The 15,178-nt window shown below is 40.1% G+C and overlaps 6 protein-coding genes across 7 annotated transcripts; 1 reads left to right on the top strand and 5 right to left on the bottom strand.

Annotated features, from left to right (window-relative positions):
• Window positions 1-151: 151 nt before the first annotated feature.
• On the bottom strand, window positions 152-1,666 carry LOC115632433 (cyclin-dependent kinase 9). The gene is made up of 4 exons (XM_030529579.1): window positions 1,497-1,666; window positions 1,348-1,432; window positions 1,033-1,290; window positions 152-967 (listed from the first exon to the last, which is right to left on the bottom strand). The coding sequence occupies exons 1-4, from the start codon at window positions 1,664-1,666 to the stop codon at window positions 281-283; spliced, it is 1,200 nt and encodes a 399-aa protein (XP_030385439.1). The 3' UTR covers window positions 152-280.
• A 273-nt stretch (window positions 1,667-1,939) lies between these two features.
• LOC115631913 (28S ribosomal protein S15, mitochondrial) lies at window positions 1,940-2,995 on the top strand. The gene is made up of 3 exons (XM_030528768.1): window positions 1,940-2,181; window positions 2,244-2,377; window positions 2,442-2,995. Exons 1-3 carry the CDS (start codon window positions 1,976-1,978, stop codon window positions 2,936-2,938), a joined length of 837 nt encoding a protein of 278 aa, XP_030384628.1. The 5' UTR covers window positions 1,940-1,975; the 3' UTR covers window positions 2,939-2,995.
• Window positions 2,979-4,482, bottom strand: LOC115631905 (zinc finger Ran-binding domain-containing protein 2). Its single transcript, XM_030528756.1, has 3 exons — window positions 4,223-4,482; window positions 3,744-4,042; window positions 2,979-3,683 (listed from the first exon to the last, which is right to left on the bottom strand). The coding sequence occupies exons 1-3, from the start codon at window positions 4,282-4,284 to the stop codon at window positions 3,133-3,135; spliced, it is 912 nt and encodes a 303-aa protein (XP_030384616.1). The 5' UTR covers window positions 4,285-4,482; the 3' UTR covers window positions 2,979-3,132.
• Window positions 4,483-4,605: 123 nt separating this feature from the next.
• On the bottom strand, window positions 4,606-5,579 carry LOC115631923 (40S ribosomal protein S24). Its single transcript, XM_030528777.1, has 2 exons — window positions 5,490-5,579; window positions 4,606-5,207 (listed from the first exon to the last, which is right to left on the bottom strand). Exon 2 carries the CDS (start codon window positions 5,195-5,197, stop codon window positions 4,802-4,804), a length of 396 nt encoding a protein of 131 aa, XP_030384637.1. The 5' UTR covers window positions 5,198-5,207; window positions 5,490-5,579; the 3' UTR covers window positions 4,606-4,801.
• A 4,693-nt stretch (window positions 5,580-10,272) lies between these two features.
• On the bottom strand, window positions 10,273-11,577 carry LOC115633796 (peptidyl-prolyl cis-trans isomerase 5). The gene is made up of 3 exons (XM_030531274.1): window positions 11,416-11,577; window positions 11,136-11,260; window positions 10,273-10,879 (listed from the first exon to the last, which is right to left on the bottom strand). The coding sequence occupies exons 1-3, from the start codon at window positions 11,503-11,505 to the stop codon at window positions 10,477-10,479; spliced, it is 618 nt and encodes a 205-aa protein (XP_030387134.1). The 5' UTR covers window positions 11,506-11,577; the 3' UTR covers window positions 10,273-10,476.
• A 203-nt stretch (window positions 11,578-11,780) lies between these two features.
• On the bottom strand, window positions 11,781-15,072 carry LOC115633794 (solute carrier family 35 member F5). 2 transcript variants are annotated; one of them, XM_030531271.1, is made up of 7 exons: window positions 14,859-15,072; window positions 13,903-14,263; window positions 13,696-13,836; window positions 13,592-13,645; window positions 12,935-13,523; window positions 12,452-12,863; window positions 11,781-12,391 (listed from the first exon to the last, which is right to left on the bottom strand). In XM_030531271.1, exons 2-7 carry the CDS (start codon window positions 13,990-13,992, stop codon window positions 12,343-12,345), a joined length of 1,335 nt encoding a protein of 444 aa, XP_030387131.1. In that variant the 5' UTR covers window positions 13,993-14,263; window positions 14,859-15,072; the 3' UTR covers window positions 11,781-12,342. The 2 variants fall into 2 exon arrangements, with proteins under 2 accessions (XP_030387131.1, XP_030387132.1); XM_030531272.1 differs by having other exon boundaries at window positions 14,895-15,072.
• Between the last annotated feature and the right edge of the window lie 106 nt (window positions 15,073-15,178).

The following is a 15,178-nucleotide window of genomic DNA, read 5'->3' as shown; positions in this document are numbered from 1 at the left end:
CGACTATCGGTATTTCTCCTATACAATGTATCCACAACGCTAAGGGGAAAAATCACATAAGCGACAAATGTAAACAAAAATTACTTGTATATCTATCATGTATGTACATACGTATACATATGTATATTCCCATTTATTCAGACATTGCAAGCTGTTGTATAATATTTAGTTTTAATTAATGACACAACTATGCAGTTGACAAGAAAATGTAGCTTGTATAAAGCTAACAAATGAAATTACAAAATATGTAGTAATATAATAGTGTACCTAAGCTTAAAATCTAATAGACCCTATCAATCATGCTGGTGTCCTGTGGCTTCTGGTTCATGGTAGTCAACTGCTGATGATAATTGCGCATTTGATTACTACGCCTGGGCTGCGCTAAATACTCAAACATGCTTTGGAGATGTTGGGACAACATTTTACTTAAGTCACTCGGCATGGGGTCAGTCCAAAAAAAATCATGATTCAGGGCAGTGTCAGCATCAATGCGTTTTTTCGGATCCAAAGTTAACAGCTTGTCAAGCAAATCGCAGCCGGTTGGATCTTTAACATATGGTCGCAGTCTTTCCTTTACACGCCTCTTCTGATTCTTAGGCAGCTCAATAGACTTGTATAGTTCTAGTTCTTCGACGCCTGGCCAAACGTCGGGAGTAAATGAACCGCACAGTTGTGAAATGAATGTTAACTGCTGTTGCTCTGTGTTACCCTGCATAATAGGCGAACGTGTCCACATTTCGGCCATAATGCAGCCGGCCCCCCACATATCCACTGGGGGTCCATAGTTGCGGTCCCCAAGCAGCAGTTCGGGAGGACGATACCATAATGTGACCACGCGATTTGTATAACGATTCTTGGAATCATTTTTCGGAATGCTAAAGGCTCGTGCCAGACCAAAATCAGCTAGTTTTAATATACCGTGTTTGGTAATCAGTACATTGGCCGCCTTCATATCTCGATGCAATATCTGGAATTAGGAATTATGCATCAGTTACATATGTAAAATTGTTTGATATTTAATTGCCTTGCTACCTTGTTGCTATGTATATAGTATAGGCCATTAAGCAGCTGCTGCATAACCTTCTTGATTTCACCCAGGCTAAATTTGACATTCATATTGGAAAGCAAGCCAGCCAAGTCATGTTCGCAAAAGTCAAAGACCAAGTAAAATGTGGACCTGTAGCCGTTGGTGGCTGTTGCCTTAGTACGGCAGATTTCAATGAGATTTACAACATTCTCGTGTTTTAACAGCTGCAAGATGCGAATCTCGCGCAGTGCTGTGATGGGAAACTGTGGTTGCGAGACGGATTGTAAGAAGCTTCAGTAAATAATAATCGTGCCACTTACACCCTCCTTTTCGTTGTCCATTAGCACCTTTTTCATAGCAACAAATTTCTTGTTGCTTTTTTTTTCTCGAGCCTTGAACACCTCCCTAAAAAATACACGCATTATTGTTTCATTACGGCCATCACCTGAAGAATTCCCCAACTACTTACCCGAATGTGCCTTGACCTATTTTGGCCACTTTTTCGTATTTGCTGCTCTCATCGCAATATGGAAAATCATAGTCCTCGATGTATTTTTGTTTCTCCATCAAGGACATGGTGCGAGAGGAGCTTCCCGAAGATGTAGAAGACTGTGGCATCATATGCGACATGTGCGCCATCTTGACGCGCTTTTGCCACAGGATCTGGGGCTCCAACTTGTTAGGGCTTACAATTAATCACTCCAGAACTTTCGTGATAACGGTTAAACTACAACCACAAACTTTAGGAAAATTGACAAAACTGCAAAAAAGAAAAGCAGCGATTGGGTCTTTTTGCTTTGACTTCAGCTGGCTGCTCTCCCACATCTGTTTTTCTTGTGTTCACACTGTTCGAACACAACAGCTGGTCTATTTTATGTTGCTCATTGGTACACACTGGCTGAAAGTGATATAACCTTACAGCCAGTCTGGCGATTTAATTTTTAACTAATGAATAAACTATTAAATATTGCACAAGCCGTTCCGCGGCAATTTGTGCGACAATATGCGTTCAAGTCAGACCTGAAAATAAAATGGGTGCGCCCCGAAAAGATACCTTGTATTAAGCCCGAAAAAAGTGGTGATCTTTCGAAGCTACCAAAAGTAAATCCCGGTGAGGTGATTCCAGAGTATAGGGACTGTAAGGAGCTGGAAACGTAAGCGCACTTATCATTACTTTTATTTATAAAAGCCAATGCTAAAATGCACGACCTTCTAGTGCTGATGAAACTGTGCGATCCTTGTTCAAGCTGGAAAACAATCCCAATTATTTGACAACTCGTTATTACCGCGATCAAATGGTCAAGGAGGTACAGCGACACCGTCTGGATTTTGGTTCAATGGAGGCAAAATGTATATCTACCAGTGTACATCCCAGAACACTATCTTTAATCGAAATTTTTCTATGTATGTACAGTGGCCAAGATGACCGCAACCATACGCCGGTATCAAGAGCACATGGACGAACACCCGCGCGATAAGATGATAAAAGTACGGCTAAAGGAGCTGATTGATAAGCGCAAAAAGTTTCTGAAGTACTTGAGGCGTTGGGATTATCGTCGATTTGAGTGGATACTGGAGAAGCTCGATTTGGTTTATAAACCACCACCATCTTATTTTCATTGGATAACGCGGAAGGAGTCGTTACAGAAGCTGACTGACAGCTACTGTGAAAAGCTAAGGGAGGATAGGCTCGAAGCTTACCACCAAGAACTTCAGGCGCAACAGATTCCCTTCCTGGAAGAAGCGGTGAAGAAAATGGAGTTCGTACGCAAAGAGCAAATCGCTTGCGATGTGCCGATAACAGTTACGGAGCAGCAAATTGAGGAAGTAAAAAAGGAGTTAGCCGAACTGATAAAGCAACGCGACATTTCCGCAGAGAATCTAAGGCAAAAAGCTGACAGCTTCAATTGACGTGTTTTTTCATATTTTATTGCCTAAATAGACAGATACATAAAGTACTTAAATGAATTTATTTTTAAAGAGTACATTGGACTTCAATACATGTCATAGTTGGAGTGATTCAGACTTAGAAAAATAAATTAACGGCAGATTCCCATATAAAACAAGACGACAGCATGAAATCCATGAGAAAATGATGTGGACGTCTAACGCCTGCCTCCTCCATCTAGCGATCGGGATCCTGATCTGGACCTTATGCTTAATTTTGAGCCACGGTTTCGGTTAGAGCCGCTGCTGCTCGTGCTGCTGCTGGACGTTGATGATGTCGATGAGTCGCTCGAACTAGAAGAACTGGATGAGGATGACGACGAAAGGGACGAAGTAGAGTCACGCGATAATCGCTTACTGCTAGGTCCCGCTGCAGTTTTTTCCTTGCTGGTATTATTGCTCTTGTTGGCATTCTCGCTCTCCTTGCTCCTGGCTTCGGTAGAAGTGACTTCGCTGTCGCCCCAAAGATCGTACTTAGATAAGTCACCGTCTTCGTCTTCTTCTTCATCTTCATCGTCATCGCCTCCTTCATTGGCATGGCTCCTTCTAGCTCTCTTAGCATCGTCCTTATCTGATCCGTCGTGACGTTCACCTTCCCGTTCGTTAGCCTTGCGTTTTTTACGACGTCCAAATTCATCGTATTCGCTATCAGAATCCTCACGATCCTTGTACTCCACAACTCCACGATCATTGTAGCCACCACCAAAGCCTAAAAGGTACTTCAATACATATCCACCAATCCCTTTTGTAATAATACTCTAAAACTGACCTGTGCGTTCCTCCACATCTGAGAACTTCGGGGCATTACACATGTTACAGGTCTGCCTTCGTGCCCAATTCACATTGGCGCACTTGCTGCACTGCCAGTCCTCGGCGCTAAAGAGTCCACGCGATTTCTCTGCCGCAGCCTTCCCAATTTCTGTACCCAGCTTCTTTTTGCTTGAACTTGAACTGCTGCTGCTGCTCCCGTTGCCCCGGTCTGGCTTCTCGCTGCTGTTGCTCTCCCGCTCTCGGCTGCGATTGCATTTATTACACTGCGTGCGGCGTGCAAAGTTTAGATGGCGACAGCTGCAGCCCAAACCCAGAAACACACGCGCCAAATGAGCGGGCGGAAGAACAAGAGTAACAACAAAATGACAAATAAATTATTGTATTTGTATGTTAAGACTGCGCTTCTGCACAGTTGTCTCCGATCTGCACCCAACCGATCGAGTTCATTGGTTCTCTGATTCTTTACGCGCAACTCACTCGTAATCTGGGCAAATCCAATCGCCTGCAGAGACGCCGCCGCCACCCCCACCATTTGACATTTTAAGCTCGTTAGTTGCCTTTTACTAAAGACTGGGTACTTCTAGGAATTATATCATTCCCGTACACAAACTAAGATTAACCTCAGTTTTATACAATTTCTGTATATTAATTTTCCCGGCGACTTCTCGCAACAACTTTTTTTTGTGGCTTTATTGCTAGGGTTGAAATGCGTGAAACATTCGGCCAGATCGTCCGCAGCGCAGTGTTGCCATATCATCGCACATTCCCGCTAAATCAATACAATTTCCCAAAACTACACGTTTGACGAATTTTGAATTAATCTTACCCAAAACAACCGCGGTTAATTAAATATAAGTATATAGATTTACTTTTAGAGTTTTATTTACTTAGCATATAAACAGAAGCCGCTCCAAAAGTAAACACCGTTAATGTTGTCGTTCTTGTTGGTAAAAAAAGTGAAAACGCTTAACCAGCAGCTTTTGGAAATATAGGTGCGCGCCGCTCACAACCGAGTGTACCAACAGCAGCAACACACACACACAGTGGTCAACCCATTTACTTCTTGCCGGTACCAATTTTGGCCTTGGCAGTACCACGGACCTTCTTCATTCTGTTGCGGCGTTCCTTGCGCTGCTTGCGAGTCTGTTTCTTCTGTTCGAAGAGTCCGTGACGGGCTAGACGATGCTTGGGCTCAAACTTCTTGGCGAAATCTAGTGTGTCGTAGATAAGCGCGAAGCCCGTGGAGCGGCCGCCACCGAAGTTGGTTCGGAAGCCAAAAACAAAGACGACGTCCGGTGTCACCTTGTACATAGCTGCGAGTTTCTCGCGGATCTCGGTCTTGTTGACCGACGATAGTCCGGGGTGCAACACATCACACACCATTTGTTTCCTGGCAAGCAGGCGGTTCGTCATGAACTTGCGCGTGCGAATTGTGGCAGTTGTACCTGACATTTTGACGGAGCTAAAACGACAAAAACACACATTAGTCAACAGTTTCACAGATTAATTGAAATTGCCCGTTGCATCCAGCTGCTTTTTGTTGTTTCTTTGCAAAAACACATAACCTCACTATGTGAATGCTAGTTGCGCTGCTATTTCCCCCAACTTGGGACTCCACGTGTGACACACAGAACCGTGCAGTTGTTTATATCAGCTTGCAATCACTTGTTTTCATTTGTATGTATTTTTAACGTATTCAGCTGTAGTTGACGAGCATTTTTAACTACTTTGATACAATTATTACCTGCTCAAACACTTTAAAATGTTTCAAACACGTCTTCAGTGCGAACGCGATTCTCTAGAAAGGAAGATGGCCACCGCAGTTTCTCTAAGACTTGGCATCACTGTCATAAATCTGGACGGGTAGCACTTTTTCAGTGTAGCATTTCGATAGTAACTATTTCGGCAATAACGATAAATCCGTTACGCGCAACCAAATTTTTTTCGAAATGATTAACAAAATAGTTATCATTGGAAACTGACTAATTAAATTAATAATACCAGGGATTACTTCAGATTCCTCAACATTTATTAAGTAATAATTCGCCGCTTGTGGCTGAATGTAATTGTAAAACTAACTTAATTTGGATCTTTTTTCGGCATTACTTCCTTTTTTCTGCCAAACAAACACGGCCACGAAGAGAATTCCTGCAAGAAGACCAATAGAAACTACTGCTACACCAAAATAAAAGATGAAAAGATCAAAGAGATGTAGCTGGCAGGAAGAAATACCAACACCTCGTGTTTTGATAGCGCTTCCACCTTTGTGACGAAGCACGTAATTTACCCAAAACATGGCACTGGCCAGTGCGCCTAGAGGTCTGTCACGATATTCGGCAGACGCTTCGCGTATTTTTAACTGATACTTTTGATTCGTCATTAGTTCCTCCAAGGCCCAGTTGAGCGCCGATATAGTTACATTTTCATAATCTAACTGTATCCCAACCCCAAGATTAACTGCTATTTGCAGGTTCCTTCTTTCGTTTCCAAAAATTGGCAAACCCAGGATTGGCACATGCCTTACAATGCCCTCTTGAAGACCCAACAAATCTCCGTTCATGATAAATGCACGTACGTGCGGATGCGCCAATATATCAATCTGAGGCACGGCATGCTGTATCAGAACATTTTTTGGCAATCCCTCGATCGTGGTCACATCATGACATGTCCAAACAACACGTTCCTTGCGGGCTCCGAGGAATTCAAAAAGCATCTTTAGTCTATCCTTTGGTACCTGACCACAGAGCTGCTGATCTCCTAGCTGCATGTAAATGACGCCTATCCGAGATTCCTCCATGAACCGTTTTATGTTCCATGGCAGCTCACGGTGGCCTCGAATGTGTAGTCCACCTGCAGGCACAATTTGTTGAAGTAGTGGCCTGGGGGTAAGAAGCGGCACATGGTTGTTAAGCAGCAATAGGGCCATATAAGCCTGCAATTCCGGTATAGATGGGGCCTCGGTGACTAGAAAGAGTCCCTCATGAATAAAAATGCTGACTGCGCGTCAGAAATAAATACTCACATTTAAAATGTTTACTGATAAGTTGCTGTTGGGCTCCATAGTGGTCTTTTGCAAATTGCTTGCGCCGTGCAATGCAGCTTCGAATCTGTCCCAGGCGCGCCATGAAACTCAAATCTGGGGTGTATTGCTCAAAATCAATTGGTGAACACGCTGCTGGTACAATAGACTCCTGTACAACGTCCATGTAGTTACCAAAGTCCGAGCTTATTATCCCAATTGTGGGTCTATTTCGAGCATAACCCAGTGCTAACAAAGCCTCGCTGTAGAAAAGGTCCAAAATAATGGCATCGAAGTCAAAATCTGCATCGGGCAGTCGGATCAATGCCTGGACGGCTTCTTGGGAGAGGAAATGGTTCAAAGCATCAGAACCAACGCTGGCTAATGACCTATGAAGCTTATCAAAAGGTAATCCACTAAGATCTTGTATCGTGCCCTTCGGTACAGCATGTTCTTGCACTGTCAGAAAGAAAATTAAATTCTTAATTATTCACGACAAACATTTGATCCCTCACTTTATTTTTGCCATAGTGCTCGTTTGATTTAAAAAAAATTCAAATTGTGTAACAATGGAGAACACCTTTAAAAAACTTTAGCAACTCAAAAGACAATTGATGTACGGAGGAACTTATTTTTAACCAGGCGCGTTAAATTTTGTAGGTACATATTTTCTGTCCGTATATATAAAGATTTTTTTCAAGATTTTAGGGATTTTCATTTATGAAAAAAATATTTAAAATAAAATAGACGATAATTGCCAGTGCTATGATATGCTAAAAATAAGGCTAAGATTAAGTTATATCGTCCTCTACATATTAAATGTATTTTCCTGATTTTACTTTCCAATCAATATTTAAATTACTTACATTTGTTCCAAAATGCGTATTCTGGCACAACCTTCTCCGTAACGCGTTCCAAAGTCTCGCCTAAGCCATGGGTACTATAAACTGTTACCTATTAAGACGGAAAACAAGTGAATTATTAGCTGCGAGCGCATTCCCCATCTTAGCATTGAACTTACATTGTGATCCCTGCTAGCCAGTTCTGTGACCAAAGTGCGTAATACACCAAAATGACTCTCACTGGCATGTGGGAAGAGCACAAGTATGTTGCTCCCTTCTCCTCGGCATATATTTGAGATCAGTAACAGGCAGAAGAGGACGATCCGGCCGGGCATTGTACCGAACCCCATTTCTATATGCTGCATTAAGTATTTATGAATATACATATGTATGTAAGTATGTGTGTGCGTACAATTTTATTGGTACACATCATCAGCCATTTCCAGATACTTTTGCTTATCAATTTGAATTATTTCAGTCTCAGCACCGGCATATTTATTTTGATAACCATTCAAAAATAATGATGTACATACATACATACCATACTTAAAGTTTCTAACTCTTGCGAAGTGCACTTTCGAACTTTTCCGGCTTCCCTAACTGGATGTTTCGGCCGTCTGCATGCGCTTTGCCTCGAGCACTGATTGTTCAAAGCAATTTAATCTTAGAAATTCCCCAGCGTCCAGCACTTTAGTGGTAAAACATATGGGGCACATGATACTACATGAATATACGAATCTATGTATATATATAAGTGTGTTTGTACATATATATGTATGTATGTATGTATGTATGTATATTTTTTGTATAAAGTACACACATGCATATCTCCATATGTGTGTATACAAAGGAAGATTGTCGTAAATGAATACAAGACGCATGGACGGGACGGGGCTACAATTGCATAGACATATTTCCTCCATTTGAGCTTAACGATATGATCGCGCTGCTCAATTTTTGTGTTGCATATGCTCCAGCATGTTATCGAGTGCCACAGGTCCGTACTTCGGTGTTCTTCTCGTGTGACGTCACAATACGCACTGAGGCGTAGCCGTAATGTGTTAAAATTCAAAAAGGTCTGCATTTAGAGTAGTTAAACTCTATTGCTGCACAGTTATATTCAAAAATTTTCCTATGTGGTGTGGGAATTGGAAAAGTTTTTTTTATTAAGCGCAATATATTAGGCATCCGATTTTAAGATGAACCCTGAAACGGTGTAATTTTGCACTTGTTTAAACAGTTGCATAATCTAATGCCCGCACGTAGCTGTATCGCGCAGTGAGAGTAAAAAGTTGCAGCTTTAGAGCTATACTTTATCTCCTTTTACGTTGATGCTCCAGTATAATAAAGCTCGCTCCCCCTCTCACATATATATCGCTTCTCTCTTTTTCTCTCTCGCTTTTGTTTTTATTATTGGATGAATTGTGGGGTAATATGGGGCACAGGCTAGCAAGTGAAAGGGGTGCTTTGCTCTTTCTACGAATATGAAAAATGTTGCTCAGTAAAGTAATTGAAATGATCAGTCCGAATGACATTCTGAGTTCACCCTACAAACAATTTGTTCGTTTCGACATTGGACATTGGACATAATTTACGGGCTTACATATTTTGCATAAAATCTTTTTTTTTTGTTTATTTGGGTATAAGTAAATTGCATAAAATCTATTTTGTGCATTCCCTCCATGGAAAATGACGAGTCAAGCCAAAAGTTTCAAACAAAAATGTTATTTTTTTTAATTACATGAGTATATTTTTAAAAAATCATAGAATAAGCACTTCTTGAGAAGGTTAAGACTAACAGTAAAGATTGCATTTTTTAAGTGCTTTAAAATTTTTTGGGTAGGCTGAGTAGAACACTTAAGTCGGGCCAACCCGACTCTTGTATAACCTTTATTTTCTTATTGCCGAGAAAATTCGTTACACAAATCAATCTCATGGAAGTTTTACGATAATAAGTTCTTGAGAAAGTTAAGACTAACAGTAAAGATTGCATTTTTTAAGAGCATTACAATTTTTTGTGTAGGCTGAGTAGAACACTTAAGACGGGCCAACCCAACTCTTACATAACCTTTAATTTCTTATTGCCGAGAAAATTCGTTACACAAATCAATCTCATGGAAGTTTTACGATAATACATACAATAAGACAGGTCTACATACCAATATGTTATGAAGATATATATGTATATACAAATAATCATATGTATGTACTTGTGTGTTTTTTGCATACCTAAAAATGTTCGGGCTCATTATCTTGGCTCCCACGAGTCTCAACAGCAGATACCTGAAACGCGGTGCCATGCATGCATGAAGTGCAAACAACTTCAGCACAAATATTTAAATAACCCATTCTCGAGAGTACGCAAATCACAATAATGTGACACAAGCCCCAGTTGCCTTTTTTTTAAGTATTGCCATACATAAGCTAATAAGCGCATCAAAGGGAATAAAACAAAATTGGCAACAATAGCTGTTGACAAACCGGTTAAGGCATAAAAAGATGTTCTAAAGAAAGTCAGAAGCCACACATATATATACAGACACACATAGATACATAATATGTGTACCTACAAATGTATAACGAATGATCAGGTGTGTGTGTACTTGGCCTGTGGAGGCGTTAAAACCGGTTCATTGAACCCTGTCAAGTTATAGAAGAAAATATAGTTTAGTTTTTTATCACATATTTTATTTTAATGTTTTACATACAATTCTGATTAGTTGAGTTTGAGCAGATACAAATATAATTTTAAATGCAACCCAACTTCTCTGATATGAAGTCGGGCACTAATTAATTACTGACACTAATATGCTTATTGCTGTTGAATTAGGAGTGGATTAAAAAGTTATGGACGCCTTCTTGCGTATTGCTTATTCAGTAGCATCAGTCTTGGAAACGGAAAATGGCTCAGGGACTTCGATGGAGCCACTGTTGGCAATGACAACATCCTTGACTGGACGATCACGGGCATCGGTGGCTGACGATTCGATTTTGCGCACCACATCCATACCGGAGAGTACCTTTCCAAAGACAACGTGGCGTCCGTCTAACCAGCTAGTCTGCTTGGTGGTAATGAAAAACTGTGAACCGTTAGTGTCCTTGCCAGCGTTAGCCATGCTTAACCAGCCGGCGCCATAATGCTTCAGCTTGAAGTTCTCATCCTCAAAGCGTTCGCCGTAGATGGAGCGTCCGCCGGTGCCGTCTCCCTTTGTGAAATCACCTCCCTGGATCATGAAATCTTTGATGATGCGGTGGAACTTGCTGCCCTTGTAGCTGTTGTAGAGAAAATAGTAAATATTGTTGTCATATTAACGCTAATTCACTTAATAAACACGTCAATTAGAGCTGTTATATTTTGTACGTATAATATAAACTATTTTGTCGCAACTTAAACGCCACGTAATTGATGGCGGCTTCAGAAAGAACGACTGCGGCTCTAACCTCCAAATGCTTTCTTTAGTGGCTACGTGTGTTTATAGTATGCGTGTGTGTGTAAGTACGCCAATTATCGGCGCATGAGTCTACTTACCCTTCGCCCTGAGGCTTGCTAGCCAGCTCCTTGAAGTTCCTCACCGTTTTCTCCACAGTTTTTCCGAACAAACCAATCTCGATTCGACCAGCCGACTCACCACCAATGGTGATGTCAAAAAAGACCTACGCAAGACGAAAGAAACACAAAAAAAAGTTGGTACATACCATACATGCATACGTATGTAGATGATTTATGTGTATACTAAATAACTGCGTGATTTCTTGTATATGTATGTATTGTGTATACGCGAGAAAATAGCTTCAGTTCCTTTACTCACCTTATCGGTCACTTTAGGTCCTTTGCTTTCATCAGCGGCTGCAATTCCGGCCAATATGGCGACCAAGCAAAATGCAAGAATTAATTTCATTTTGCTGCTAAGACAATCGAAATCTAAAGAGCCGCACAAAAACTAGAACGTCTTTCCTTCTCCGTTGCCGCTCGAAAGTGACAAAGATGTGTCGTTTGCTTATCGAAATGTCGATGTTTTATAGCTAGACTATTATCGATGTTTTCCGTTCACCAGTTCGCAACGCATCTGTTCACATATTGCCAGTTCTTCAGGGAACTTTTAAACAGCTGTTATAATTTAAAATAGATTGAACTGACAAATGTAATTAGACCGTTGAATAAAACTACAGTTTGCACATTTAAAGCATTTTATGGGGCTTTCTTTACATGAGTTCATTTAAACTACTGGTTGGAATTTCTGTCACTTTATCTTAAACATTTTCTCTTGTGTACCACTTTTAGATAAGTCAACAGTTTTACATTATTTGTATATAGTTGCATGTACATTATTTCCTTGCAATTATTGTTTTTACTCTTTCAATTTAACAGATACAGTTTGAATATATAAATGAATGAGATGACAAACCATAAAACATAAATTATAAATAAGCTTCAGCAAGTTTTAACACTATCACAAAGATAAATACTAAGATTAAATCTATTTACAGAAAATACATTTGTAATAGTAATAGTAGGTCAACTTAATTGTAAATAAAATAGAAAAGCTTTACAAGTTCAATTCGAACTTAAATAAATCAAATGGAAAACCTTGTACAGAACTCTCTCCTTTTACGATATCCCTATAGATTAAGAAACGATTCGAAACGAACTCGTGAACAGCCATGTTTAGATTGCGTTACAGTGAGCAATATGAATTCAGAAGCGCTCTTTCCAAAAGCGTTCAATAGTTTAAGATTTAATCACTGCCGCTTATAAGTGATTCCTGTTGCTCGTCATCGTTAATTCTGCAAATAAATGTATTCTCAATTAATAGCACAAGTTAATCAACTTCTGAGTTTACTCACCTCACAATGCTTGGCTTACGGCAACCACATATTTTGCGGTATACAATTTTAAACAGCTTCATAAGCGGATCTGAATCATCGTTACGCATCAACAATGCTACGAGGAGCAAGGCCAGAAACACGGGTATTGCGCCCAAATAGAATATGGGTGAATACAGTTTGTCCTTCAACAGAACATCGAAGGCAATGGCGAGTGGTATTTGCAGTGACATGGCAATAGTGCCGATCAGTGAGGAGGTTAGAAAGCAGCCCCACAGCCAGAGCGCCTCCGAGAGTACGGTGCCAATGAAGCCGTTGAGAAAGAGCAGCGCAAACTGACTTTGATTTGGCAGCTCGAATGTTTCGATTTTTGTAAAATGTAATATGAAGAATATAGGCCACATGAGCAAGAGATTCCAGAGACCAACGAATCCTATATTAATGACACAGATATAATTTGAAACTAACTAACTTTTTTTAAATCATTTCAAATGTGTTTCTTACCAAAGAACAAAGGTATGTCGACCTTCTCCTCGGTGTCGCTTTTTCGCTTGACAAACACCAGATACGCGGCATAGAAAAAAGCACTGAACAGCGCCAACAGAACACCGCGTGTCATTTTCGTATCGTGTAAATCGTTCATTGTGATCACCACGACTCCGCCAATGTTCATGGCAACGGCAATTAGTTTTGTTATGGTAAATTTATCTCCTGTAGCTGATGGAAACATAGCGGCCAAGCACATGGTGAAGAACGACGAACTTGAACTAATTAGCGTTATCATTGCGGTCTCGTCCATATCAAGAGCCAGTTGAAAGAAATAGTTGGCCATGAACCAGAGTAGACAGAAGAGCAGTGCAGTCTTCGCGGTTTTGTGATGTGTCTTCTGGCGCCGTATTCGTAGGCTCGCGGCATACGAGAGGCGCGCCATTAGCGCATCCGTTGCCTCATGAGCGGACATTTCACGTACCTCAGCCATTTTATTGAACCGTACGCTCCGCACACTGGAATCATCGCTCTCCGTACCGGACACCGTACCATTGCAAGTGGGTCCAAAATGTGGCGAACGTATGGGTACATATGTGGGATCACCCTGCAAGCACATAAAATATTGTTAAGCTAGGGACATTTAAAGAATGGTGCCGATAAAAAAATCTTTACCAATGCCGCTTGACTGGAATAATAGTTCTCATCATCAGCGTTCTGTTCCATCATCTAAAACGGAAAAATGTAGTACATTTTTAAAGCGATTTATGAACACTTACCGCGTAATTGCCATTCTGACGATCGCAGGACTCCTTCCATGGCGCTATTATGCCGATAACCAGTAAATATATGCTAAACATTGAAGTCTTGAAATATGTGCAGAAGAAGGGCTTATCAAATTTGGCGTCATCGTAGAGAAACTGTATGAAATAAATTGGTTTCATAAGTCAGCAATTCATCATGAACATATTTCATTCTCCACATACCTTGGTCAGCTCGCTGGATGAAACCCAAATGATGTCGACTAGAAACAAAATTGCTATGCCCAGTAGAAGCTTCTGTGTGCGTCCGAGCATGTTTTCTTAGGTGTAATTTTGCTTACTTCTTTAGTTTGTTATGCGAACGGTTTGTCTTGGTGCGGCCGTAAAATCCTCTATACTGGTTATCTTTTTATTAATTATTTATTTGCGTTTGTGTCTCCAGCTTTTGTGTTTCATTTTTGACGTTTTTTAGTAAACACCATACTATTTTGTCAAGTTTATTGAGAAGGCTCGTAAACCATTTATATTTTTGAGTTTTGACTAATGAGCGTTGTTTTTGTTGTTGTTGTGGTCATTTTAGGAGTATCTGTTTTCAAATTTAAAAGCAAACATTATTAAGGAAGGTTTAAGCATTTATGGATACCTAAGAACTAAATGTTCAGCAAATGTATTTTATTAATTGTTTCTAGTCTCGTTTGCTTTTGCTGAAGGTGGGTATCTCAATTCATTTATTTAATAAAATTAATTGAGTGAATTAATTGAACAAACGGTCCGAATAAGACGTTGCAATTTGATATGGAAATTTGATTAACATCGTCGTAACATTTATGGGGTGAAGCGTCAATATTTGACTTTTTAATGAGATACATATATGAATGCTAATCAATAATAAAGCACCAAGTACCAATAAACTGATAATAAAAATATTTTGGGGTGTGTGGCACACAGCGTCAATTTCAGTGATAAGGTAAGGAAGCAGCTGCTGTATAAATGTGGCAAATGAAAAAGTTTGTGTAGATAGCAAATGCAAACAAAAATAAATGACCACAGCTGTCATTGAATGGTTAGATTTTTTTTACAAAATCAATAAGCACTGGCAGTTGTAGCGTCAAGCAACAAGTTTGTGTTTCGCATTAATACACATTAATTGGTTTAGTTTTAAATAGGTTGTTGTATTTTACATTATTTTTAGTTGGACACTTTATTTTGTACGTCACTTCTCAATAATTTTGCGGCTTGTTTTTCACTCGTTCACAGTTCCACAGAATACTTGTGCGTTGAAAATGTTTGCGCTTCAATGTAATGTAAATCTCTAAAAGTACGCTTAATATAATCTATTTAAGAAACATCTAAGCCTATGAGTAATACTGATTATATTCTTAACACTGCGGTGAAAACAAAAATTCTGCGCTAGATCTTTCATAAAAACAATGCAGATTGGAATTTTGTGCTGCCAACCTGCGGATTGAGCTAGTTCTGTATAATGAACTGAATAAATTTA

This window comes from Scaptodrosophila lebanonensis, unplaced genomic scaffold, assembly GCF_003285725.1.
Source record: "Scaptodrosophila lebanonensis strain 11010-0011.00,11010-0021.00 unplaced genomic scaffold, SlebRS2 tig00000001-arrow-pilon, whole genome shotgun sequence".
In the NCBI taxonomy this organism is placed as follows: domain Eukaryota; kingdom Metazoa; phylum Arthropoda; class Insecta; order Diptera; family Drosophilidae; genus Scaptodrosophila; species Scaptodrosophila lebanonensis.
The sequence above is the reverse complement of the archived record's forward strand: the minus strand, read 5'-3'. Positions and strand labels throughout refer to the sequence as shown.

Coding starts and splice junctions, on each gene's coding strand:
- LOC115632433 (XM_030529579.1), bottom strand. CDS start 1,666: ATGGCGCACATGTCGCATATGATGCCACAGTCTTCTACATCTTCGGGA. Junction 1,433..1,496: donor ATAGGTCAAGGCACATTCGG/GTAAGTAGTTGG, acceptor TGTATTTTTTAG/GGAGGTGTTCAAGGCTCGAG. Junction 1,291..1,347: donor TGGACAACGAAAAGGAGGGT/GTAAGTGGCACG, acceptor TCGCAACCACAG/TTTCCCATCACAGCACTGCG.
- LOC115631913 (XM_030528768.1), top strand. CDS start 1,976: ATGAATAAACTATTAAATATTGCACAAGCCGTTCCGCGGCAATTTGTG. Junction 2,182..2,243: donor GACTGTAAGGAGCTGGAAAC/GTAAGCGCACTT, acceptor ACGACCTTCTAG/TGCTGATGAAACTGTGCGAT. Junction 2,378..2,441: donor TGGTTCAATGGAGGCAAAAT/GTATATCTACCA, acceptor ATGTATGTACAG/TGGCCAAGATGACCGCAACC.
- LOC115631905 (XM_030528756.1), bottom strand. CDS start 4,284: ATGTCAAATGGTGGGGGTGGCGGCGGCGTCTCTGCAGGCGATTGGATT. Junction 4,043..4,222: donor TGGATTTGCCCAGATTACGA/GTGAGTTGCGCG, acceptor TTTGGGCTGCAG/CTGTCGCCATCTAAACTTTG. Junction 3,684..3,743: donor AGATGTGGAGGAACGCACAG/GTCAGTTTTAGA, acceptor AGTACCTTTTAG/GCTTTGGTGGTGGCTACAAT.
- LOC115631923 (XM_030528777.1), bottom strand. CDS start 5,197: ATGTCAGGTACAACTGCCACAATTCGCACGCGCAAGTTCATGACGAAC.
- LOC115633796 (XM_030531274.1), bottom strand. CDS start 11,505: ATGAAATTAATTCTTGCATTTTGCTTGGTCGCCATATTGGCCGGAATT. Junction 11,261..11,415: donor GACCTAAAGTGACCGATAAG/GTGAGTAAAGGA, acceptor CGTCTTGCGTAG/GTCTTTTTTGACATCACCAT. Junction 10,880..11,135: donor AGCAAGCCTCAGGGCGAAGG/GTAAGTAGACTC, acceptor TCTCTACAACAG/CTACAAGGGCAGCAAGTTCC.
- LOC115633794 (XM_030531271.1), bottom strand. CDS start 13,992: ATGCTCGGACGCACACAGAAGCTTCTACTGGGCATAGCAATTTTGTTT. Junction 13,837..13,902: donor CATCCAGCGAGCTGACCAAG/GTATGTGGAGAA, acceptor TATTTCATACAG/TTTCTCTACGATGACGCCAA. Junction 12,864..12,934: donor CGACATACCTTTGTTCTTTG/GTAAGAAACACA, acceptor TCATTAATATAG/GATTCGTTGGTCTCTGGAAT.